We start from the raw sequence: 26,788 nt of genomic DNA, 5'->3' as shown, positions 1-26,788 counted from the left end.
AATAACTCATTTGTACTGGACGAGAAAGAGAACGCGAAGAAGAGAGCCAGAGACAGAGCGCGCCTCTCTGCGCGAGGCCCTCCTGTAGGATCGTAAGGAGAGGGCTACGGAGGAGGGGTTATTACCTACCGCATCGAATCGATCGTTTCTCTCACTCTGACCCTTTCAATGCACGTGGTCTTCAGCTGCAGCGCTTGAAAGTTTGTCATATAAATACCAGGTCGTTATGTCCATACGTGTGTTACGTATGCACATGCGAACCTTGATATTCTCCACTGATACGCGAGCTTATATTCCCGCTGTAAACGTAGCAATAGTGCAAGCTCCGCAGGATTATATTCAACTGCGATTTGCTTCACTGTCACAAATTTACCCTCCGAACGCGAAGCCCGCACATATTTCCCATGCAAATTTCAAGAAGATAAAATGATTTTATGCAGGCTCTGTGCGATAAAACAGCAAAAATAAGGCAGGAAGAAGTGAGGCGAGGGTGATCGACGATTCGCCAATAGCTAGAGTCAGTCCTCGAATATATTCTATAAATAGTAGCTTACGGAACGAAAGATAGAGAAAATCCGGGGCACCGGCGAAGATCGAGAATTTCATCATCATCACCTTGATTTCAGACCGAGGCAACGAGAACAACAAAAAGTCGAAATAATAACATAAAAATGGGGAAACGAGAGCTCGGTATCTTTCCGGTTGGCGAGGCCCGTGCACCGAGAGGAAAAAGCACTCTCGCGGTCGGCACGAACGCGAAAGACGCCGAGAGAATGTATTTCGATAAATTAAATTCGCAAAAAATAGAGAGAAAAAGAGAGCGAGCGAGAGAGAGAGAGAGATCCAGGAGCACGTGGGATGCGCGTGAGTTATCGCCGGCTGTCCATCGCAGCGACTTGCTCCTCCGCGTAGACAGTAGAGAGTGAGACGCTGGGGAGACCCATATATTGCCAGAACGCGATTCCATGTACATATTCTATATACACACAGACACACATTCCCCGATATAGATTAATCGATAAAACTCAAAGGCGTACGAAGCTTTACTCGGCATGCGGAAAAAAGCCAAATCCGCCCTTTTCACTTCCTACGAGAACTCGCGTTGGTCAACGCTATTGGCAGCCTGCTCCGGTACACGTGCGTCTCTGTATAAATAATGTATAGTTTATATGTACAAGGATAGGGTCTGTCTATCTCTCTGGACGTGGTATCGCCCACCGGAGAAGTCCAAGAACAATGGCTGGACACCGGAAACTATAGCAGCTCGATGCTTCGGAGAGTCCCTCTCCGCCGACACAATGCAGTTTACAAAGCTCCATTCGCTATGTCTATAGATTCATAGAGAACCATAGAATATTAGCGCCTGGAGGGACGCGATCGCAAGCTCCCCGCCAATCTCCATTAGCCACGAGAATCTTAGCCGGAAGATTTTCGTTATCAAGGCCCCCCTGGCTATTCTAATTGTCCGAAACTTCATCTAGAGAGGACTCTCCTCTTCGTACCCGCGCGTCAAACTTGCGAAATGGAACGGATGAATTCATGAGATTGGTTTGCAGTTTCAAACCCAAGATATATCGGAGTTCGAGCCGTTTGCAGAGCGACTCCGTTGTTTCATTAAATTCCAGAGGTCATTTGTACAGGATTGGAGGAACGAAAAAATCGAGGGCACCGAATACCGGTGACACCGCACACATTTAAGCACGTTTTTCGAAGACTTTTCCTGCCTGAGGCCAAATAATACTGAAGAGATGAAGCTTTTGTTTCAGTCCCGGATTGCTATCGGGAAACGGTGATAGGAATGGAGGCTGCGCGTGATAATTTGAAAATTGTAACGCGAGCTCCATTTTCATTAGAGCATCAAAGTGTCTCAACGTGTTTGAATGTTTACAAAAGCTCACGCCCACACGTGGACGCGGTTGTACGATAATCGTCTTCGTCGTGGAGGCTACCCGGGAGCCATAACGCGATCGTCCGATAGCGCGGTGAGTTCTCTTTCCGTCTCTGCCTCTCTCTCTCTCTCTCTCCGTGCACGAACGTTTGACAAACCGCAATTGCGGAGCTTACAAGCACTGTATGGATGGAATAAGGTAGACACAGGCTGCCGTGACTGCCGCGCGGTTACAAACGTTGGTCTACCTTGGAAGCTTTTCCCCAGCGCCCATTCTCTTCGGCCCTGTCTTTCTCCTCGACTCCCTCGCACTCTCGCCTCGCTTTTCGGAGTGTGTCTTATCAAAATTACGGTCGGAGAATGCATTAGCATTTATATGAGAGTTAAGCGGCGGTGTACAGGAAGAAAATAGGATGGAAGAGGGAAAAACAGGCGTCGTGATAGAGCACAGTCGCGAACTCGCGACCCGGAAGTCCCTCGCCTCCTCGCGCTCTCTTCCTACATTTGTCTTCCAGATCCATAAATGTAGCGAAGCTATAGACAATGGGACTTGGAGGTTGGAAACGATGAGCTACCTGTTAACAATAAAATCCCCTCGCAATATTAATTACCAAGAGACGCACGCGCGCGTATACATTTTCTTTCATTCATTGTCAATACACAGAGCGGAGAGCTGGCGTCGAACAAAAACGAGGCAAGAGGATAATACGAGTACCGCAGAGTCTGGGAATGAATCCCGGTGAAAGAGACAAATCCCGATGTCTCGAGCGACGAGGGAACACCGACACCAGGAAGTTATATGCCCGGGACAACTTCTCTTTCAAATCCACCCGAAGCAGCCGGTACGACGCCGATGAATTTATAATCAAACTAATTCAATTAAAGCTCAACAATGCCCTGAGTTACGTCTAATTCGAGGCTCACTCAAACGACAATAAATCATCATCGGAAGCAAACTAAATAAGGAGCTTGAGGCTCATGCTTCTGGAAACTCGGGATGCGAGGAACGAACTTTTTGTGACTGGACATCATCGTCATCGCGATACGTATCATCATCGGGTTCTTAACGAGAACTACGTCGCGTTGGGAGGGAAGAAGCTATGTCTCTGCAGCACAAGTATTACGTGAGTATTTTTCATCTTTTAACAAACGCTTGGGACAATCGCCGCAACCGATTGCCTGAAAAGTGCTCGAATTTTAGTGAGCTCAGAATTCGCTCGTGATTACAAGTTGAAATATTAGAAAATGCGCATTCGTCTTTGGTGCACTCGTTCGAGGTAACAAAATTACCCAAGAACTTGTCCAGCGTCGGGTCGACTCGTTCTGTCAATCACGAAGAATGTTGAGGGCCGCGTAGAGCGAAGCAGTTGATCGCATCTTCGGTGATTGATAGTCGCGCGGTTGATCCGTCCAAAATATAAATTGGATAACGAGACGTCAGTGGGTTTCGAGAGCTCGGCGCTGGCCAGCCGTTGGACGAAGATATCAACAACTTTTCAATCGCGATCGCGCACAAGCACGAGCAGATTGCAATCTCGTTAGGATATTCCGGTTTCGTTCGAGAGCGTCAAGTAGCGCACGAGAGAGTTTCTCGAGGCTCGGGATAACTATCGCGCGGCGTAACGTGCTAGCGATAAATCATCCGATGACGATTGAGAGGCGCTCGGCTGTTTTTTGTGCACGTAGATAAGGATCGGATCAGTGCGCGAGAGGCATCAGCTTTGACGATTGATCATTTCGGGCCGATGAAAAGAAAAGAAGGGAATTTGACTGTACGTCATATGTGCGGATAGTTTGACATAAAAACGTGTACGAAGTGGAAAAAAGATGCTGTGCAGGCCTCGACGGAGACTGAAGCGATAAAATTTCATTCGGATCTCGCGATTAAATTCTTTTCCCTTTTTTCTCGCATTTTTCTTCTCGTTTTTTCCCCTACCTCGCCGCCCCCTTTATTCCTTTTCTCGGGAAAACTCAAAGGCTCCCATATCCGCTTTGCACTTTTTATCACAGCGCAGCGAGCGACTGACTGAGGAGCGCCAGGGGTTGGCAATGAGAAGCGTACTCTCAACGAGAATAAAAGATGCTTTGTGGGGTGGCTCGCGTATATACGCGTTAAATTACCTTCGCGTCCTTTCAACTCTTTCAGTAGCGAGCCTGGACTGAGAAAGCGAATGAAAGGGGGGAAGGAGCGAGAGAACACTGCGAGAGTGCCGAGAGCACGAGGCTGACGCTGGCTCGTAATAATTATGCATCTCGACGCCGCAAAGTGTCTCGAGAACGAACGGGGGTGTTCACCCGTCTTGGCCATTTCAAAGTTCCCGCATATACGTACAACACAACGTGTGTCGCGCATGTACGGACGGTCACCGGGTTAAAAAAGAAGAAAAAACATAAGAACAAAAAGGATCGTACGCAACTGTACGATCTTGACGACAGCCACTGTGGCTTCTTACAGTCACAAATGGCAAAAGAAAGAGCGCCCGGCGACTCTCTCAGCGTTTATGCTCCCAGCAAAGAGAAGAGTGCCCCGTAAAAATATTGAAAAAGAAAACAAAACATACCGGTGAAGACGGTCTGGCTGCGAGCGGTCCCTAACCTTTTCTCTCAAAATGTATTGACCCTTCCGAGCATGCTTTTCCATTTATGAACCCTCGCGCCAAGGACCAATGTCCAGAAAAGGAAACGCTTATTCCCTGCCATAAAACGACATTCGTATGCAAAATGCGAAAGAGCATCTCCCCCATTTTGAAAAACAAACGAGACAAAAGCTTCGCTTCCAACACATTCTATACTGGCGTAAGAATTCGAATGAAAACATTGCGAGTGGACACAAAGTTTGATAAGTGAGCAGAAGCTCAAATAAAAATAACCTGTTGGCTCCCTCCTTGCTCTCGGACTTCGTAACAACTTCGTATTCGGTCAATAAAATTCATTTTATACGACGATAAAAAGGAAGGAATGAATGACAGAGCAGCTCATCAGTGAGGATCAATAATCGATTCCGTTTAATGCTACTGCTGGCTTAGTGAAATTGAAATGAATGTTAAACGAAGGAAGGAGGCTGCTATCGAAGCTGAGTGATACTGCAATAAACATCAATGAAAATTTGAATACACAGGACAGCGAGATGAGGTGGAGACTGCTTATTCCGCTTCTCTTGGTTGCACCGGTGTGCATCAGGCGCACACGAGCAGTTTATATTGTTTGAAACGAGCGAGACCGGTACATGATAGATAAGCGCGGCGTGAACCTGCAGCAGACTGCATTGCTGGTGCGGCAAAGCCTCCGCCTGTGCTCTCGAGGTGCAGCAACTGCTCTTCAAAGTGCTTGGATATCGACCCCACTGTGCGCCGGTCTCTTCGAAACCAGGGCTTACTGTAATACACTATCCCTCAGATCTCTCTCTCTCTCGCTCTCTTCCTTCTTCCCTCCTCTCGTCCTACGAAAGGGCAACGTGCTCCATGCTCGAGAGCTTCGATAGGAGGGGAGAAAGAGCGATAATACGGTAGACGGAGAGAAGAAAATCATTGATGGACTTGCTGAAGAAGGAGAGAAATTAACTCGACGCGATTGAAAAAATAGGAACTCGAAGCAAGAGAGGGAAGATAACATCTTCGGAGACAATGGAAAATTAAAATCGGGCAGAAGTGGCGAGATGTAAAAATATTTAATTAGATTGGACGCGAACGAGAATCTCTGGATGGCTCAATTCACCTCTGAAATACAATGTTTTCGAAGAATAATACAAACAATGATAAAAGGAGTGCTAATAGAGACGAAGAGGGAGAGTCGAAGGCGAGGGGGCTGGCGAGAAGATTGGCAGAAACGACGAATCGGCTCGAAGGAACTCGCGAGTCTCAACATTGGTATGGCGAATGTCAAAACTCGTTAAAACACACACGTAGCACAACATAAATTATGCGAAGGAGATTGAGATGGCGAGCGGAGGAATTGAAGGAGTGAGATAAAAGGGACTTGAAATCCAAAGAAAATGGCAGAGGGACGAAATGCTCGGACGGAAGATAGAGGACGGGAGAAAGCAGGCTCAAGGAACGGGGCTGAAAAAGATATCGTTCAAATGATAGAGACGATAAAACGAAAGTGAGAAAGAAGGAATGATAGAGAGGAGAGCCGACGAGATCGTCCAATTTAAGGAGTCGAAGGGACCTCTCAACGTTTCACTAACGATAAGGAACTCTGTTCTCGGTCTTTTCTTATTCCTCGGCGTCGCCGAGGTTCTTTTTGCGACTCGGCGCTCCCTCGTCACCGCGGTCTGCACCCGCCTCAACTTTTCCTCAACTATCGCTTTCCAACCCTTTCTCCCTCTGAGTCTTGAACAACTTTTTCTTGAGAAACTGGAGAACTTTCTTCGCTCAAGGGTTGTGCTGCGATGAGAGGAGAGACCTGGAGGTAGCAAAACTCGAGGAAATTAGTGTTGTCTCGCACGCGCGAAACTGGACTTGCCTCCGACAGTCGATTTTTCCCCCGTTTCTTCCTCGCTCTCCATCGTTCTTCCAACTCCAATAATTATTTAATCGTTGACAAAACTTCTTACCGAGCTACTCGTTTCCCTTGCGAAAAGTAACATTGAAATGCTCGCAAACGTTTTTTTTTTACAATTCCTGACGTTTAACATGTGAAGTCGAAGTGCTCTATTTTTAAAGTTTCCTCTTACATCTCGTTGACGAAGCCTTTTGAATTCTGAAGTTCGAAATCCATTCGAACCACCATAAAAATGCTTCTCGGCGAACAACCTTTAATGCCGAAGACTCTGTGCACATAATCAACCTCATTGCACGTGCTGGCTGAATCCATCAATTCAATAGCATTTTTACGACCCTTTCATATCCAACATTACCAAGTATTTCCTGCTCCCGGAAGACGAGCAGAAACGCACAAGCGGAGTGTCCTCGACGACGTTTGAAAAGCTTCCACACAGGAGCGAATCTTCACGCTCGTGCGTTCTGCTCGAGAAATCCCGGCAAAATAGGAAGTGAAAGAAAAAATGGAAGGCTCGATATGCGCGCGTTGGGTAATGAAATTTTCCAGCTCAAGTACAAAAGAGCTTAGCACAGAGAATAAGTCGATTGGTGGGATATGGAACGACGAGGCTCGCGAATGCACGAACTGCGAGGTAAAATAATGCGATATCATCATCGTCCATTCCCCGTGGGATTTTCCCATGAAAATAAGTCGGGACTGGAGGAGGATTCGAATGAAAAAGTTCATCGAGTTAAATGCACTCTAAAAATCGAGTGATCCAAGAGTGAATCACTGAAAGTCAAATAAATTTCGATCCCACGAAAACTACTTCTGCCTGCTGCGGAAGGGAGCGACAGGAGATTTTAATTGGGGAGAGAGGCGGATTAACGTGGGGAAGAGCTAATCTCATCTGCTTGCCCTTCTCTACTAACAAGGCTAAGCCTTATCGGGTGGCTATACTCGGAGAGCGGCACCATCAGCTTGCCTATACTTACCAAGCTCGCCTCACAGATGCATCGACACACACACACACACACACATACACACGTATATATCGCACTTCGTGTTTCTAGCGTGTCCACAATCTGTATACCTGATACGTGCCACCGTATAAATGATCATTAAACATCAATGGGCTTGTATCTCGAGTGTTACAAGAGAAACTTGCGTCCAAGTTTCCTCTTTGAATTGATTATCCTGGGCGTTGAACGCTTCCTCATCGTCATGCATCCCTAAAACGTATAATGCCATTGATAATCCACGTGGAACAACACAACTCGATCCAAGTAGATTGATCCGCTTCATCTATGAGAATCTTGGAGAGAAATTAGCTCGGCGGTTGACACAAGGGTCTAATTTTCGGTGAGAATCTTCGCTGCAGGCATAAAAACAGCCGGATCAATCGCACGTCTCTTTATGGAGGACGAACGATTTTTTATGAGATCGCAGAACTGTGACGGAGAAGAGGGAATCAAGGGAATCTTCGAATAACGTCAAAGATTATTGAATCCTCAATTAGCTTTAGCTCGTGTGAGGAATAAGTCTGAACGAATCTCTCCGTTTTGAGGGCAGCCAAGGATGGGAGGGTCGAGGTTTATTCGGTTAATCTGATCGGAGCTATTTGGAAAGTAAGTTTGGATCGAGTGCTCTGACACATGGGGACAATGTGGCAGGCAGCAGAAACATGGCGCGTCTGAAAAGCAAAATAGCTTCGAGGGAACAAGAACGTTTGGATGTTTTCGAGTTGCGAAAAAATCCAAGGCGCAGACTCTAAGCGAAGTGACATTCGGAAGATTTATGTTTACGAATAAGGAAATAGTCGGGGGCTTTTGTAATGGTACCATAAATCGGAAATAATGAATCCAAGAGCTGATGAGTCAAGACACAATGTCACCGATTCAGCGGGACATTGTGGAAAGCGCGATGTTACGAACAAACATCTGTTGTACAGAGAGCTAAGAATAGCCGGGGAGCGTGTGTCTCGCTGGGAGAAATATGTCAGAGCGAGTGACCAGCATACGAAATCTGGACTGTTACCAAAGTCCGTAGAGACTGGCGAGAGGAATTCCTTCATAAATGCATATTCTCGCTCAGTATTTTCGGGTCTAAGGATACACGTTGCATGATTTTGTGGCGGCGTTTGATGTATTATCATTGTCAGCGGTGAGCGCGCGCGCGGGCGCGCGCGCGAGTGGGTAAAAAGCGGTGAAGAGAGCGACGAAGGGAGTCCCAGCGTGGAGCGGCGGGCCGGCTCTTTCTTCACAATGTCAGAGAGCTTGACGGGAATTAGTCGAGCTTCTCCATCAGCTCTCACTGCAGTCTTTACGATTCTGGAATCACCCCAAGACCGCGACAGAAACAGTGGAGCACGGGGCGAGAGAGCGAAACGAAAGAGCTTCGAAGCTTTCTAAATGCGCTCGCAGTCGCCCCGCGAAGAGAAGAACCGAGGCTTTTGGTGCGGTGGCCACGAGGAGAGAGGAGCGCACGAGCCTCTCTCCCCGCTGCCGTATGAATCACGCGTCATTCAACAAAATTGCATTTGACTCACAAAAGAAACGGAAAATTGCGTGCCAAAATAGAGAATCACCGGAGCCAATACTCGGCCAGAGCTTTGGCAGGATTCTCACACGTGCTTTCACCGCACGAAATCAAGCTCCTGCGTGAAAACCGAGTCCTAATTTCCTTTGTGAAAAGCCCGTGTGGATTGACGAACACCAGATTCCTTCGAACAGTAAAAACCAGGAAAAAATCTCAGGAAACCACAACAGTTGCCCAAATTTTCACGAGTCAACATCGCACTTTTTGACACTGCACATACAACTCGAACTCATAACTTACCACACGAAAATGAATGGAGCAGAAATAATGTGTTGAAAATCCACGATTCCTCTTTATATCTCGTTTTCTGCTGGCCTATCGCAGTGGTGGCTCCGACTCACCATTGGGTACAGTAATTTTGACTATACTCGTACCAAAGAGTGGGTTGGTAACTGGTTTGGCTCGAAGGAGGGGCGGGGGCTAAGGGTAGGTAGATGGGATTTGTTTTCTCTCTCTCCCTCGCTCTCGTTCCCTCGTGCATACCTTTAAACCTATATAACTACTGCCAAAACCCGCGACCTAGATACCGATCGACCCACCCACACTGGCACAGACACACGTACACTTGGAGGCAGAGAACCCGGAGTCAGCCGCGGCCGCGGTCGTCCTCTCGCACTCCCTGTGTCGCAGGGAGTATTGCTCCGGCACACAGACCTCGTGTTTCCCAATTCCCGTGCTTTTTAGCCTTCTCGCCGGACTCTTTCCGTCATTCACGCTTTCCCTCGTCGCCCCGCACCCGCTCGAGCTTCGAATTTTTTCTTCTCTTCTCCATTTACGTTTCGCTCGAATGTACTTTTTCATTTTTCTTTTATCTCATATCCCATTACGGCTGCGATTACGGTTGGGCACGTGGAAAGCTGAAGGGGGGCGAACGGGGCGAAAAATAATCGACGCGGTTCGCAAAAACTCGGGGGAATAATAAGCAGACGAAATGCTTTTGGTTAACGATCGTTTCATTCGTGGCCGCGTGCTTTCTTTTCCGTCCCAACGCGTTCATTTTTGTCCCTTGAAAAATTGGGTTGTCAGTCGCCCGAACGGAATATCTACTTTTCTCTGATACAATCCGCCGGAGCATGATTTCCAGAAATCCTCAGCGCCGCGAGGTCCTCGGCTTGATATTCGACTCGGACGGGTTTTCCCTCTCGCGCGACACTCGTTCGATCCTAGATCTGACGCTTCCACTTTTTCCTGCGTACAAAAGTGATTCTCCGTAAGGAGATTATCTCGTGAGTCACGTCAGTACCGCGGATGGTCGCTCTTCAGAGGAAGACACTTGGCACAAACGCCGAGAGGCTCTCCCGCAGAGTCCCATGAGCAGGAAGTTTGTTTACCCAACTCTCGAGCTATAAACCACCGCGTTCGAGTCGAACGCGGGCGAGCGTTGGAGAAATTTCGAGTCATTAAAAACGGTGCAGTTCGAATCGCGGATTATTCCTCGCTGTCGCGCTCCGTTGATCGCGCGATACGCGAGCGATACTATTCCCCCGTAAACTTCGGCCACCTGTCACGCTCTCAGATGTGTTCGGAGCGCGGACAAGAGCGCGTGTTCTCTTGCTCCCCGTGCAAAAGAGAGAAAGCCAAAGAGACCAATATCCTTCGATCCTGTATTGCGAGTTTATCGGACTCGCGAATAAATTGATTTAACGCTCTCAAGTGTCTAAACAGTGTTAGCGCTATTATGTGTCAGCGCAGGCCTCTCGCAGCAACGCGAAAAGTCTACTTTTCGATTACATCGATTCGAACAGGTCGCTCGCCCGTGCTTTTATCGTTTCGCGTTATCAACCTTCCAATTATAAAAGAGAAACCCCCAATTAAACAAATCCGCGAGTAATGACCGTTAACGTCAACATTTTTTCAAAAACCACGCAGCAAAATAACGACGAAGTAACAGTCGTTACGAGTTGTATGATTAATCGTTACAAAGACATAAAAACGACGAGTGCATCCCGCGTAAAGGCATTCGCCTAATGAAGGCGATCCAAAGAGCTCAAGAGCTCGGACAGCGTGCTGGAACGGGTCAGCAAGTTTATAGACTGAAAAAATTGGTCACCGCTGCGAAGCAATAAAAATGGCAGAACGTGCGCTGTCGGACGCTCCTCCCCTACCATAAATTCATAGCAACGAAATTATCCGTCGTTGCCTGTATTTTTCTTCATCCACGTGGGAAAACAGCACTTTAACCTCGAAAGTGGAAAACCTGATTATTCGGTTGGCGTAATGGCGTTAACGTCGATGGATACGTAGGAAGTGAAGCAATATGCGGGCTGGGGCCTCATTTCTTCTTGGGCAAAGATCGAATGTGTACGGGTCGCGAGCGCGCGACACGTAATCTTGAACTTTGTTCGCGTAACGTCATTATATTTTATGAGACACGACGAAGTCGTATGATAACCACACGAGGGTGAGGAGTAGGTGCATCCAGTGTCACCTATATAACTGTAATATGCATAAACGGATTGTCCCACAAACTTGTAAGGGTTAAGTTTACCGCGACAGCTGGTGTGCTGCGAGAGTTGCTGGTGTCGAGAGCGCCCTGGGGAGGGGGTAATTGTACGTTCTACGGAACGCAGGCACGCGGAATTCGCATCTTACTCTTGGATTCGTGTCTTGCGAAGCTTATTGCTTATTCTCATTCATCGGGGATGGCAGGGGATCACGATGCATACGTAACAGACTCTTGGACAGATGATTCGTACAGAAATATCGCGACATGCTCGATGTGTGTGTGTGTGTGTGTTAAAAGATGTTATAATAAAATAAAGAAACTTGTTTGATAAATGGCTCGTTCTTTGAGTATTAATATTAACGATTGGCGTCGACAGTGAAGATGGTCACACTGTCTCTGACTAGTTGGGATAATATAAATATAAAAGAGGCAAAAAAGGAACAAACGAAGTAAAGAAGTTTGTTTACTTGGAGACAGTTGTTCTCCGACGAACTGTGAAAAAGGAGATAAAGTTCGCATCATTGAGATATGTTTAAGGAAAATCACGAGAATATAATGGAAATCGAAAATTCCGAGTTAAAATTCGGTATGCTAGAAAGTTCATCTGTTCTCGGAATTATTATAGAATCTACTGTCTAGTTTTCGAGAAAATAATTAACGAAAATCACATTTTTTGAAGGGTTTTACGTAGGCTCTTATGGCAGGCATGCACACTTCCTCTGTGACAAAAACGAGAATGAGAAAATAGAATGTTTTCAGATGTCAATGATGTCTTGAGAAAGCCTTGTTACCGGTGAAAATGACTTGAGAATGGAAAAAGAAAAACACTTATCTGCATTAGTGCATCATCGTCTTACACGAGTCTCGTGAAAATTCATAATTTTGTCGTTTTTGAGAAAATTTTCATAATTTTTTTTCAACTTAATTGTTGAATCCTGATGAAATTTCTATTGCCTTTGAGTAATCATAAATTTCCTTCGACCAAAAGGGATTCATTTAAACACTGTACGAGTATAGAAACGCTTGTGAGAGTTCAATACAACGAAGTTTGAGATTAATAGTTTGTCGAGAGAGTGTCTGCGAGATAATGATTTATCTCGGTCGGGACGGTGCGAAACGAAATGATAATCGAGAATGGAGAAAAATCGCATTCCTTTGGCCGAGGGAATGGAGCGTCAGGAAAAATGAAGTTGCTTTCCTCGTGCGAATGTTTTCGTACCCGGACGTTTGAATCGGTGATCGAGGCAGTTTTGGTGGATAGAAATCCGATGGGGGCCGAAGAAAGATGAGTGATTCCATTTTGCCATTTTCAATGAATTTTCGAGCTCATGCGCGGAAGAGAGGGATTCAGAGATCCTACAAAAATGATGTTGATCGAGGCTAAATGATGGCCGATTGATTCAACACGGAGACGCATAGCAGGAAATTTTGGGAGCTGGCAAACGTGCCAAGAGCTATACAGAAGAAGAAAGAAAACTCTCTATCCCTCGAGAGAGCTGATACGCGCCCGGGTGAAAAAGCCTCGAGAGCGAGAGAGATATTTGGCCTCGTTATAACTCTGGAGAACATTAAAAGGAAGCTTTAGCGAACGCGAGCTTAGAGCTTTTCCCTATAGGTAGATAGCGAGGGCCTCGCGCTCTAGCAACTTACTTTGGAGAGGTTAAATAGCGAAAGACCCAACGATTGATGTTCTGCTCGTTATTTTCTCGAGATCCTTAGATCGAGACGAATCCGCGAGAATTTTCACTCCAAGTATCTACGAGAGTGTTGGCTTGCAAATTCAAATAGAAATTTCGCGATACGCTCGCAAGTTCGACTCTAACTTTCGGCTATTAGCAATGGAATAGGACATCAAACTTCTCTGTTTTCTCAAGGAGCGTAAAAAAAGTTTTTACATTAAAAAAAACTTCGAAAAAAATGATCCTTTGACTTATCGTTTAGATGCAAGAATGAAAAGTCCTCGAAAAAATACATCGAGATCCGGTGGTACAATTTTTTTTTTCGATTCCCTTCATCCCTTCATCTCAAGAAGCCAGAGTTTGAAAAAGCTTCGCACGTATATTTCTCATATTCGCGTAGGACAAAAGTGACTGGAAAAACTATCGTTTGCGAAGCCTTTTGATATCCAGTTACGATATTCATTTGGCTTTTCCATCTTCCTAGAGCCATTTCTCCTCTACCAGCAGGGAGTCGTCGGTACGTGTCCTATCCCGAGAAAGTGACTCCATAATTTGGCGGTATATGGGGGAGGGGAGGATTATCGGATAACGATAAATCGGTAAGCGTGCCAATCGGTTCTGGCACGGCTTGATCCTCGGCCTCTAGTTTCTGAGCTCCTCGTGTTATACGAACGCAAGAGCGAGGCACAACCTCGCCGTCTTTGAGGTCACCTCGAGATCGACCTCGCGTCTTATCTCCTTCTCCCTCTCAGCGAGCAACCTTTTTCCTCGCTAGAATTTTTCATCAAATTATTCAAAAGTTGGAGCGCGGCGGGCGCTACATTCGGATAAATCCTCGTTATCCTAGCTCGCTCTGCAACAAACTTGCTTATCGTTATTACGTACATTTGTGCGTTTATTTATACGCACAAGCGTATGGAAAAAAGCAAGAATTATCGTCGTTATAAGCACACTTTGAGAGCTTACATTATCTTTTTATTTATGCTCCTTCGAAACTTTATCATTGATGTACTATATTTATAGCGCGTTATTGCCGAACCCGAAGCCCGACGCGACGCGAGAAGCTCGGAAAAGATAAGCTTCCGGTTTTCAGTTCGTCAGGATAATACATACACGGAATCTTCGATTTCTTCTCGGCTATGTATATCCACACACCACCGCCCGATACCATTTTCTGCCCTCAACTTTTATAGTCCCACATACATATTACTCGACGGAACAAGAACACGTTGCGCCGCGTCGAGGGTGTTGCGAATAAATGCAAGCTACTCGATAAACCAGCCTGTAAATATCCTGGCTACGGGCCATTCCAGGCACACGCACCATCCCGCCACGAATTTGTCGCTTTATTACGGCAGAACGTTTTTTAATGCATTTTCATATTCGAGGGGGAAACTCGAAGGGCGAAGCAAGAGAACTCTCGATTGGGGGAAAGCGAGTTCCATTCTGGCAACGATGTAACTACATTTTTGGACAGAAACTCTCGAAATAGCTTTGCCTCGAAAGTGTTTTGAACCTTTTGAAACGAATTATTGAGTTACTTCCGAATGGTTTTTGCGCACTTTGTAAAGATCTCGAAATTACTTGTGACGTAGAGTGTTTCGAGACTCAAAGGAACGTCGTTTCAAGCTGATTTTTCAAAGGAGAATCCTTATCGAATTGGAGCACATAAGAGGCACCGACGAACCGTAAAATAATTTAATGTGGAATCGCCCATATACGTGCATCTGTATGCTTATATGATTATATATATACGAATGGAATTATCATGTTCGATGTACTAAGTCATAGCAGTTGTAGCGGAGAACCAGAAGCCCCGTGAGATTAATCTTTCGACGTGGAACCGACGCGGATTTAACATCCCGCGGCCATATGGTGTGTGGGTATAAGAGCGTGCGTGGTTGCGCGTTGGATTGCATCGAGCCAGCGATAAGGAAAGTCACGGAGCACGAGTCTGCGACAAGAGCCGACTGCACTAATGTCGTTTTTTATATTTTTCTAAACCGGAAGTTTGGCCCTCTTGAAACAAAGGTTCAGCGAGAAATTCCTCCAATTTTCACTCGCTCAGGCCTCCGTAGGAGGGAAAAGAATCGTTGGAGGCGCGGAGGCGTAAAACGAGACGCAGCGAAAATATATTTCGCTTCTTTATCGCATTGATACGGAAGGAAATCCCTTGAGATGCTGTTTCGCTCTCTCAGCGTTCTGTCCTCGACGCTTCGCCACGCGATGCGATGTGCTTTTCACGAAATTCCGTCTCCTCGCGTACCGGCTCACTAACCTCCGGTCTCCGTTTTGCTGCGCCACTCAACGAGATCTCTTCTCGCATGTGCACACCGCTTCGGTGCATGCCTCAATGTGTACGTGGGTCGGTGTACGTCTCCGTGTTTTGATAGCGCGAAAGTACGCTCCTCGGATATTCGTAGGGTTATTGCAACTCGAATTTTGCACACTTTCCCTTTCAGTAATATCGAAATTTTGGTCGCTCGAATGTTTCGCATCGCTCTAGTATCAACGCGCATTTCAACCCGTAAAAAGTTGAGATGGAATCCTTATTTTTTGTTTTCAAAGCATCGTGGGGATCGAAAGATTATGGAAAAACGAAAAACTACTATTATAGTTTCTCCGTTGAAGGAGCTCTCGAGAAGTTGACGCCAAGGATGGTGATAAACAACTTTCTCTTTATGTAAGAATGATTTATATCCGTCGCGCAGAAAATACGATACTTCTGCAGGTATGCCCGCGTGCATGTGTGCAGGGAAAGCAATGTGTACGAAATCCAGACATTTGGGACGTCGGAGGGGCGAGCAACAGACTCGACAATTTCGGAGAGATTCAAATTTTCTTCGGATCCAATTTCTAGAGAGCGAGGTGCAATGGGAAACGTGGAAAAACGGAATACGAGGCCCGGGAACAAGTTTCTCCCTTTCTCTTCTTCTGTCTCGTATCTGTTAGCATCCTCGAGTGTATAGGCGTACGTACTACGTTCGAGTGAAAACTCGATTGAAGTGGAGAGATTTTCCAGAAGAAATGAGGGGGAGAGAGCTCGTAGCATCGAGACAGGCTTCCGGTGGAATGAGGAAGACGAGAGGATCTACAGAGATAACAACACCGAAGAAAATCTCACGTTGGTCAAAATGCCAAGATTCCTCTTTGCCCAGCACCCCCCTGGCTCACGCCGGGATCCCGAATCTACGATTCGTGTGTTTGTTTCCCAATCTCCGAAGAAAAAGTAGTACACGATCCTCCACAGCTTCGAGTAGTTCCGCGTGAGGAGCCGTATTTTTCGATGAAATATTATAACTGCCAGTTTCATCATGTTTGCACCAATAGCTCGGAGAAAATTTGCGTATTTTCGTTTTGAATTTCTGGCTAAAAAGTGTCAGGGGACTCGAGAAAATTATGAAAAAAGGAATTATAAACGTAGAATTTTTAGAAAGGATTCTCTAAAAAAAATCCCAAAATACGAGACTCGAGATGATTTCCTTGGACTTTCAATTAGTTCATTCTGGCCAGGATTCTCTACTTTTGAGCACAATTGTAGGAGTCTCGCCGGATTTACGAGAAAAATTTGAAAGCAATTTTATGCTTTGGTTTGTGATTCCCTTAATTCCTCAAAATTTCGTAATTTTGGTCGATTATCTTGCCGTTTTAAGCTTCCAATTAGCGCCGAACTTTCGGAAGCGTGCGGCTATACGTGCATAAAATATCGTAATTTTTGCCAGGGAGAGTTGGGCTCCTGCTCGCAAAGCCCGTTCCGAGCCGCCGCGAGAAAAGCCTGAGAAGGGAAGAGCTCTCGGTGGCGAGAGGAAGAGCCTTGGCTTTCCAGAGAACGGTTCGCCCAGCATCCGCTTTACCCTACTAATTACGAAAGGCGGTTTAACGTCCGCAGCGAGTAGCGTTACCCACGAAGACGACGCCGACGACGTCGTCGACAGCGACGCCGACGACGAGGATGGCGGTATAAGCGGCAACGAGACGATTCGCGGAGGAGAGAAGGCCGGGAATATTGACCGCTCGAGCGAAAATGTAGGTCGCACACACCGTGTCTCGGGACTTTGGTAAAGTGCACTAGCATGGACCGAAAGAGACGGAGAGAGAAGGAGAGAGAGGTGCTGGGCAATCGAAGAGACTCGAGCCTAAAGACGTGACGAAGAAGCACCTCTATTATTTGTATGTCAGTGGGAAATGATGTTGCGGCAAAGAGGCCCAAAATCGTCTACGAAACGAAAGCTAAATTTCCCAACCTTACTCCACTTGGAACCACCACAAAGTTTGCATCAGTTTCGTATAAAAAGTTTTTCTCCTCTAAATTATCCACGTCCAGTAAAAAAGATCGAACGTGCTTCACAATTACGAGAGCAGGCACAGGCAACATTTATGAAGCGGATCTCCGTTTTATATGTGGGCATATAAACGATGCTGAAATTCCCATGGCGGATGCCCTTTCGATAAAGTCCAAAATTGTTTTATAGTTTCATAAGTTTACGGACGATTTTTTAGATGAGGCTGAGCCACAAACAGCATCGCAGGTCGCGGAGGAAGCTGCACGAAGAATTTCGGCCCCTTGGATCGATCCGGTCGTAAAATCTAACATAATAATTACAATCAATTACGTTTGTCTGAATATGAGATTGTAAATGCGGAGAGAGGAAGTTCAATAAAATTTCGCCATTAAATGTTCAACGATTTATGGATAATTCATCTAAGCGAAAAAACAACCTCATAAACGACGTTACAGGACGAAAGCTTTTGCTCGAACTACATTAAATAACTTATATTACCATATTTACGATGCTTTCGTAATAAATATGGTAAAATAACGAGAGACCCTCGGTTCGCCAAGACCGAAAGGAGCCCGTATATTTTCCCTGCGTTTATATTGTATTAAGTAACTTTTATTGGCGCGCTATTTTTTTCACTGAAGTTCTACAAAGTGAAGGGCGTAGGGTGCGGGAGAGACGGGGGGGGAATCGCGCGAGTACGAGCCCGAAAGACGATGAAGAGCAGCGTCCCTTCTCGTTTTGCAGAGATCGCGAGTGAGAGGAGAAAATTAATATCGGAAAAAGAGACACAATTTCACGAGACTTCCGGCCAAGAGAAATTCGATTTTCGTAGCAATAAGGAAGATGACGACGACGACGACGACGACGACGACGACGACGGAGCGAAGAGCAAAGCCTACTCTACATAGGACGACGGAAACTGGCTGAGTGCCTGGGCTAACCGAGGTACAGGGCGAGGGCGAGGTTAACCGAAACAACGTGAAAAACGAACGAAAAATCACAAGCGAGGATGCAGCGACTGCGAAAACACGGTTACGTTGCGCCGCGCCGGGGCGACTCGGATTCGATTTCGCAACAGAGAAACTCCCACTCCCGCGCGTCCTCTCTTTCCTTTTCAATTTTACTTTTTCACTGTACAATCAATAGTTAAGAAACGGGGCTGAAAAAGCAGGTGGAATCGAAAGAACGAAATACGAGGACTTCTGGCTATTAAATACGCGAGGAAAATTGAACGATTTTATCCGACTTCCGGTTTGTTTCCTACCCTCATGCCCTGTCACTCCTGACCCCTTCTCTTTGTCCGTCCCACATCCCATTCCGTCTATTTAATATCCCTGACAACCGAAATATCGTTTTTCATGACCTTTTTCATGACACACTTACGATTCTTTCTCTCCCTCGGTCCAACCCCCGCCCCCCCCCCCACTCCTCGCTCTCTCTCACTCGCTCCCGCAGACGCAACATACCAGCAAACAATTTTACGAGAAAACAAGCCCTCTCGCGACAACTCAGCCAAAGAACAAGTCTGCCAGAAAACAGGTCTTCCGGAAAAACTCGCCTACGATACAAACCTCCTCTCTGGGAACAACTCTTCCGAATAATAACTTTTCCGGTGACTAACTTTCCGCAATGACAACTCGCCGGAACGACGAGTCTATCATCGCAGACTACACGTCTGTCCCGGGGACATGTTCTTTCCTAATGTATCGTCATTTCGGTCAGTTTATCTCACCGAAACGAACTTTCCAGTCGCGTTATTCAAATTGGCAAAGAGTTCTCATTACGCGAGCTTCGACACCATCAAATCTGTGCCTACGCCCATCGCACGCGACGTATAATAATCATGTACGAGCGACAAAACGATGCTCGACTCCCCCCTTAAGCTCGTTCACCTCGCGACCCCCTGCAAACTGACCCAAATACTTTGCCGATTAAATTACAGCGCTCACTCCCTCCCCCGCAGTCTTTCTCGACTCATTCATTTCGCTGATTCTACCGATCGCGACCGCAACGGAAATTCTCTGTGACGGGAATGACAGTGAAGGAAAAACGCACTGGAAAATCGCGCCTACGTTTTCATCGCTCCTGCGTTTCGCTGCCCCGTACAAAGTGCAGAAATGCGTGCGGGAACGGCGCCCCGGAAAACGTGGAGGAGAGACGTAAGAGTTGCGAAACGAGGATCGACCCCGGACGCGGGGGGATGCGTGTGGCGGACGAACGATCGATCGATTCTCGTCTCCGGAAGTCGCGCGTTCGTGTCAACAGTCCGAAGCATCCGGGGAGGATCGCACTTTTGAATATTTTTTCTGGGCGTTCATAGAATCCCGTGCAAAAACATCCGCGCACGAAGCTTCCTCGCGGGAGAGACGACATCAGAGAGCACTGAAAGCCGAACGCGCGGGACGGGAATCCAAAAACAAGCAAACTGGAATGGGATCGCCGTTAAATTAGAAAACACCGAAGATTCTCGCTGAAAAAACGCTACTCGTGTATTCGACGAGCTTCCAGGAAAAACGTGTTATTATTTTCAGCGGTCCAGATCACGCTGATGTCGAAAATTGAAATGCTCCAACTGCCCGGGTGTTCTTCCACCCGCAAATTTAGATTTTGCCAGCTCAAATCTCCCCGATTTTTTAAAACTCGTCCAAATGTGTGTGCGTGCAGAGATTCGTATGATTCATGAGAGCGAGCTGAAGAGTGGAGAAAGCGATTGAGACGGACGATTAAGGAAGTCGGGGCAGGTGGATCGATAAGATCAGCCACGAAAAGCTTCGAGTCTCGTAGAGGGCTCAAGCGACGTTTATTACGACGTAAGCGAGTTCGCTTTTGAGATGAGAATCGGAATGCTCTCACTCTCTATCGCGAAAAGCTCCAATCACGTTATACCACTGAACACACACGGTGTATTCACCGCATCGGTATAGCGGCACGAAGATCACTTCGCGATCGCTATATTCGTACACAAGTATGATATAACCGATGCTGTTGTCCGCGGTCAGCCGAGCTTTCTTCCCGCAAATCCGAGCGAGCTTTGCTCGTGCAGCCTCCGCGTATGACGGTGAATCACACCGCAAAATGTGTAAACACGAAAAAGCTTGATCAAGCGAGTCGATAACTTTTGGTCGATTGGCAGATTCGGTTCGCGCACTTCTCGACTGAAATCGGGGTCCGAAAACGACGATTGAATTGGAAAGAACGATTTCCGGTTGACGATCTAGTCTGACGAAACGACGATTTCTCCGAGTTCAAAACCTGCTCTCGGTGCGTCGGGTTGTCCAAACTCGAAGTTCAGCGATGAGACTGTCGCGTCGAAGGGGACGGGAATGCGAGCATCCGGTGTCCGGGAACTAACGAAGTAATCCAAAACCTACTGGATTTCGCGAAGGATTCGGAAAAAGAAGAAACTCGAGAGAAATAGAAGGTCGCATCCTGTCCGAGGTTTCTCCGGGACAAGGCGCGGGCGGAAGCCTGCGAGAGTCCGGAGAAGAGGCCGAATTAATTATCGGTTTTTGCGGCGACGATTCGCCGTTCGGCTCTTTCACTAGGGTCCGCTTTCTCGAGTGCATATAACTGTAGATTCATTTATATATGATAACTCTCTTTGCACAGTGGCTCAAGTTTCCGGGAGTGTGCGGGGGAGGCTGCGTCCTCGTCGCACAGCGGGTCCTTTTCGTGAGCATCGCGACTTTCAGGCCCTCCGGTCGGATCGTAGTCCCATTTATTGCCAGCTTCTCGTTCGGTACTGAAAATATTTCGACAGAGTAAACGAGGCGCTTCTGTTCCTCTGGGTCTCTCACTCTCTTTCCTTCCGCTTCGCGTTCCCCAAAAATCGATCTTTCGAACAGCCCTTCACTTTCAACGCCCTTTCTTCGGCCCTGCCGCTCCTTCACTCTCTTTTCCCTGCGCTCTCAGCTCTCCTCCCCTTTTTTCTCGAGCCGCCCTTCAACCAATCTTATACAAACGCGATCAGCCACACGTACACACAAACTGACGTGAAAACACACGCGCGCCGCGCGCGCGATCCACGCAAAAGCTCCGTCATCGCGTTTTCGCGAAAAATGCTCAACTTTTCATTCGCGACGCGATGCTCCCTGCTGGAATCGCTCGCGGTGCACTCTCCAAATTTATATCTATATTTACTCACCTACCCCCGATTATGCATACACTCACACACACTCGCGTTGAATATTTGTATGCGCACGTGTGGTAAAACTGCTCTCCCGGTTTCTGTTACTACGTGCCCTCTCTCACTCTCTCCATCTTTTTTCTTCGCCTCTTGCGCCCCGTTTCCCTCCTTTTTTTCAGCCCCTTTCCTCTCTCTCCCTCTCTCTTCACCCGAGCGGTGCTGGGATTACGCTCGGAAAATTCGCGGGTCTCGTTCCGCTGTCGTGGATTTGTCGCACTGCCGTTGTCGTTCCGCATCCTCTGTCTTTTCCACCCTCCTCGTCCCGCGAGCCCCGCTCCCTCTGGCCGCGTTTCGGGGGATGCTTTTTGAACTTTCGATCTCGCCTGCCCCTCGCGGTGCGCTTTTAATCGACAGTTAAATGAAGCTGCATGCAGGTATTCGGCGACGTAATGACGAATCGGACAAATGAGTTTAAATGAGTACGAATTTTTAATGCAAACGAAACGAGCACAGGAACGAACGTTCGACGTTTTGACGTGTCCAAGAGTTTTTACGCGCAGAGGATTTTACAACGGAGATAAAAAGCTGAGCAAGAAGAAAAGAGATAAAAAGAGCGTCGTGCAAGGAGAGAGGGGAGAATAAAGTTTGAAAGGGTCGCCCCGATCGAAGGCTTCCTCTCAGCTGATTTCTGAGAAGGATCCTCCGGAGAGCCAGCAGGGGAGAGAGATCTGTAGCTCGTCAGAGGTGAGTTTCGTGGGAGCTTACGGGGCCTCCGGTTTACCCGGCGCTAACTGGCAGGACGTTTTAAAGGATTTGCCTCGAGTGTTCCAGTGAGCTCTCTCTCGCTCTCTCTCACTGCAGTAGTTTCCAACATCAAAACCATCGAACGCTCCACCTCCTCCGCCCCTGACAACCCCGACGATCTCTCCTATTTTAAATTTTCAGACGAACGAAAGAGAATTGAAAATGTCACCAGCGGATCAAATCGAAAAAGCCCCTTCGCTTCTAACACCACTAAAAATACACGTTACGTTCCCATTTCTCTTCGGATACGAACACAGCATTCGGCCAGTGGACGTACTTCAACTGCCCGGAAATTTATGAGAAAATCATTCTGCAAACGCATAGAAAATCGTTCCTCTACCAAAGCTCGAATTTACGATTTTTGCAGATACAGAGAAACAAACAACGATGCAGTCACTTGAGAAAACAGATGCGACGATTTTTAGGAACGTTACGCAATGAAATTTCTTCGCCAAAACACTTCATCGTTCGCTATTCTCGCTGCTGGAAGCTTCATTAAATTATTATTCGAAACAGAGAAAAATGTGCAAAGTGGAGCTGAGAGAATCTCGTGATTTTTTGCACGGTTCAATCTCTCACTGCTTCTTATTGCAGTTCTGATTCAGAAATTCCTCTATCTTCGAAAAAAGGGTGATCAAAGGACGAGAAATAGTAATAAAAAGGATGAAAATCCTAATGATGAATGATGACGAAGTTGCGGTTGCAGTTATAAAATAAATGAGCGATATCAGAGAGAGGGAGTAAAGAGAGAAGCGAAAAGAGTGATGTACGATGGAAAGCCTGCGCGTCCGTTTTTTAGACACGCCGCTCGGACATTAGGTTCGATCATAAATATAAAGTTAATTTGATAATTGTCGAGCGAACGGGACAAAATGGCCTTAAGCATCGAGCTGAGATAGGTCAATTTGTCCAAATGGCTGCTTTAACGTCCGAGCTTCGCTCTCCCTTTCTCCCTTTTTCCACGAGCCGTCGTTTTTTTACTCGCGTTTACGTCGGTGGCCCTCAGGGGATTTGTAAAATAACCCCTTTATTAGATTTGTCGGGCTGGGCTCCTCGCAACTTCGAAGAATATAAGAAATCCGCGTGTGGCGCTCGGTCTCTCGGTATATACGGGGCGCTTCTTCGCCGCCCACCGCGATGTCTAGCCTCTTGAAAAGTTCGCCTCTTTAAAAACCTACGACGTTTTGGATGGTACTGAAATTACGAAAGTTGCTTTATACGAAAAACCTCTTCAATCGTCGCCCATTTCGTGCTCGTCACTCGGGACAATTTTCTCTCAATTTTCCGAGGCCAAACGAATGTTCGATCTTTCGCTAACCGATTTAAACTGCGAAGAAAATGTTTCAAAGGCGAGTGTCGATGATGCGAGCATCTTTGTCGTTGTCGCTCTCGCATGACTCGCAAGCCCTTCGATAATTAGTCAACATTCGTTCCCTCGAAAGCAGCTTACGAATGTTGCAAGCCAAAATAATCAGATGATACTTATCCTCATAAAACGAGAGAATGAATAATTGTTTGAAAAATGTTATATCCCCATATAGAGACCCATTAATTATTCCTCGTAATTCAATGACACTTGAGCGTTGTGAAAACGATTTGTGGAGAAGGATTTAGCTGCTGCATCGCCCGCGCTCAGGGGGACCGTACTTTTGTGAAATGCAAGCGAAAAAACAATATCAGTTATATTTATTGTACGAGTCGTCATACATTATGTTAAATCCGGACTTTCGAGGAGCGAAAGACCGCGCGCGAGATAAGCGTCTTCTCATAATTCTCGTTGGAGTTGGTAAAAATAAGACACGCCTTGGCGAGAGATTCGAAAAGATGTTTCAAGAGCATTTTTCTTGAGGGCTCTCGCAAGCGACAAGATCGAGATTTATCGTCTTTACGCTTTCGAGAACGACGAATAGATTTTTTGTACTGGTTCGACGTTGAAAATGTTCATTTAATTGGAGTGAATAACACAAATAAGTGATAAAAACAAACAGAGTTTCGTGGAGATGTTGAAATATGGTTAAAAACTGTACGAAATGACTCTCTGCATTTTGCTGTGCATCTCGATGTGATGAAAATTCTCTGAGGACTCAAATTCCTATGTGAGAATAAAGCTCTTTATGGCAAGGAAATTCCTGTTTGAAGGACTCATCGAAGTACTCGATCCAATAAAACTTTAAGGGGGGGTCCTGCTTTAAAAAGTCAAAAAAATCGATCGTTCTCGAGAATGTTTTCGGATAACTCAGCATAGCAAGCTTTTCGGTATTGCTTCAAGGATATTTTAAGAGTACAAAAACATTTTTTTCATGTGAGAAATACTAGTTTGTACATGGTTTATGAGCAAGGCGTGCAATGTGGAGATCGCAATTATTGTCTGCAACAAAAATTCCAATTTTTTTTCCACTTTCATATATTTTCCTTCCATATGAACCCATAGAAGCGAGAAAAAATTGCGAAATTCTAGATTTTAAGAGAATTTGAAAAAATGAAGGTGCCAAAGAAGAAGAATATTCCCCCTTAATCGGATACGAGGATTCTGTACTTCAGTATTGAAATACGCAATTCCGAGGAGCTTCGATGGAATTAGTTTTTTTTTATAAATTGAGATAATGTAAAAAGGATGACTGGAGTGGCAGGAATTCGGAGAACGTGAGCCAAACGAGTTTTATTTTAGCAACACCCTCTCATTTCACCAGCTGACAATGTTCATTGGCCGCAACACCGGAACGAGGCTTCGCGCGTTAGAAGAAAGCCTTTCCGCAGAGCATTCGATTATTTAGCTGCGAGAAAACGGAAGATGCAAAAGACTTAGGAGCAGCAAAAAGGCCCATTAGAGTGGAGGAAGGAGACCGGATGAAAAGTAGAGGGGTCGAGAACGATGTGTGATTTTGGTGCTCCACGAGGGTGGCCCTCGAGACGCGTTTTCGTCATTCCGACCCTCGAGCTTATTACCGGCGCCAAGTCTGAGGGGACGCACAAAAGCGTGTGTGGTACTTTGTTTTGTTTCTTTTCTCTCGTTTTTTTTTCACTCTCATTCTCTCTCGAGCTGCGCTCCAACAGGACAAACTATCGCAGCCCGAAAAACTGATCGTAAAATCTGAGGATCCGATTCCCCAATAAACACACTGTAAAACTAAACCACGAAACTCCCACGATTTGGGGAAAACGAACCTTCAACTTTTCCAAAGGAATTTACAGCAAGATTCGATTCTCGGAATCGAACTTTGGCTCGGTTAAAATTGCACTCGAAATCGCAGATTTTAGAGCATTTCAATGCAACAATACTCGCGTCGAGATCGGGGCAGTGATAATTACTATAACCGCACGAGGTTCTGCAGCATGAAATTTGCTTTTGCTTCGAAGCGAGCAGAGGAACGAAAGAGTGGATTTTGCCAGGAATATATGACAGCGAATATGAATTGAGCACTCGAATACGAAGTTGGAGGATCGTGCGTCGAATTGTGCTCGCACGGATCTGAAATCGCTCGTTTTTATTGGATAGAAGAACACATAATACTTATGGAAAAGCGAATATCCTTCGGAGCTTGTAAATACGAAGTATCCATGGAAAATCCTCTCGTTATTGCTGCGGATTACCAGACTGGCAAACATTTTCCATTAGCTTGTACGGAGGGGGCATGGTAAAGGGGAGATTGCGAACATGGATTTCGCCTCTGGCTCACAAATACATGGATATATTCTTATAAGCGAAGATCAAAGTGTTTACGATACTGCTATTCGACATTGAATGCAATCGTCTGAACGAAGCACCGCAGATTCAAATACCATTTTTACCTCGGGCTTTCGTGCCTCTCTTCGCGCTTTTCGCATATGAACCAACTTTCGTTTTCAGTTTTCTTTTCACGAAAAAACCGTTATCGGAATTTCGAATCTCGGTAGTTTGCGATCGCGGCCAGGGGAGAGTGGAGCGAGTGAGGGAAAAAGGATGATGGAGCCGCAATTAAGTATTGAATTTGTTTGGAGAGTCGAGCGAGAATGGGGGGGACCGAAGGTGAGGCTCGGTGCTGGATGAAAAGCTCAGAAAAATGAGTCGGCGCATAAAATATTCGATTTTTGAATTTTCAGAGTTTCGCATCATCCGGTGGATCATTTTGACGAACGTGCTCGATGGATTCTGCGGATATAATAGCTCTCGGAATTGAAAAATAAATGGCGGAGTAAGAATACAGATTTGTAGAGGAGCTCACGCGATGCAACGTTCCTTTTCCACCGTTTTTTCTCCATTTTTTCGACGTAAAAACGCTCGTAATACGCGGACCTCCCAAGCGTTTTTGAAAGAGGTGCGCTTCGGGAGAACGCGTGAAGGCGAATTATTCGATCCTCGTCAAAGTCACGCACCACCCGGAGGAGAGAACACCGAAAAAGGTTAATGAAGATGTTGACTCTCGGCGCCCGAGGAGTCTCGCCGAGCACATGGGAGCACACGCCGGATTGCTCGATGTGTGCTGGCCAAATTGGAAAAGCACC

At 46.3% G+C, this 26,788-nt stretch overlaps 2 protein-coding genes across 11 annotated transcripts in view; one reads left to right on the top strand and one right to left on the bottom strand.

The window, feature by feature from the left end:
• MED20 (Mediator complex subunit 20) overlaps positions 1-26,788 on the bottom strand; it is a 92,400-nt gene that overhangs the window by 16,909 nt on the left and 48,703 nt on the right. The gene's annotated exons all lie outside the window — the stretch shown is intronic.
• LOC122412032 (facilitated trehalose transporter Tret1-2 homolog) overlaps positions 1-26,788 on the top strand; it is a 78,722-nt gene that overhangs the window by 4,110 nt on the left and 47,824 nt on the right. For 5 of the 9 annotated variants that reach the window (XM_043421255.1, XM_043421254.1, XM_043421252.1 and 2 more), the window contains exon 2: positions 2,553-3,012. The exons of 1 other annotated variant lie outside the window; for it this stretch is intronic. In XM_043421255.1, the coding sequence (XP_043277190.1) occupies positions 2,989-3,012 (24 nt within the window). In that variant the 5' untranslated portion in view covers positions 2,553-2,988. Of the gene's footprint in view, positions 1-13; positions 1,983-2,247; positions 2,445-2,552; positions 3,013-26,788 lie in introns of those variants that run through there. 3 more of the 9 variants (XM_043421253.1, XM_043421260.1, XM_043421256.1) reach the window with 3 other exon arrangements.

Source organism: Venturia canescens, chromosome 6 (assembly GCF_019457755.1).
Source record: "Venturia canescens isolate UGA chromosome 6, ASM1945775v1, whole genome shotgun sequence".
NCBI lineage: Eukaryota > Metazoa > Arthropoda > Insecta > Hymenoptera > Ichneumonidae > Venturia > Venturia canescens.
Note: the sequence above shows the minus strand (reverse complement) of the source record. Positions and strands in the feature narration are given on the sequence as shown.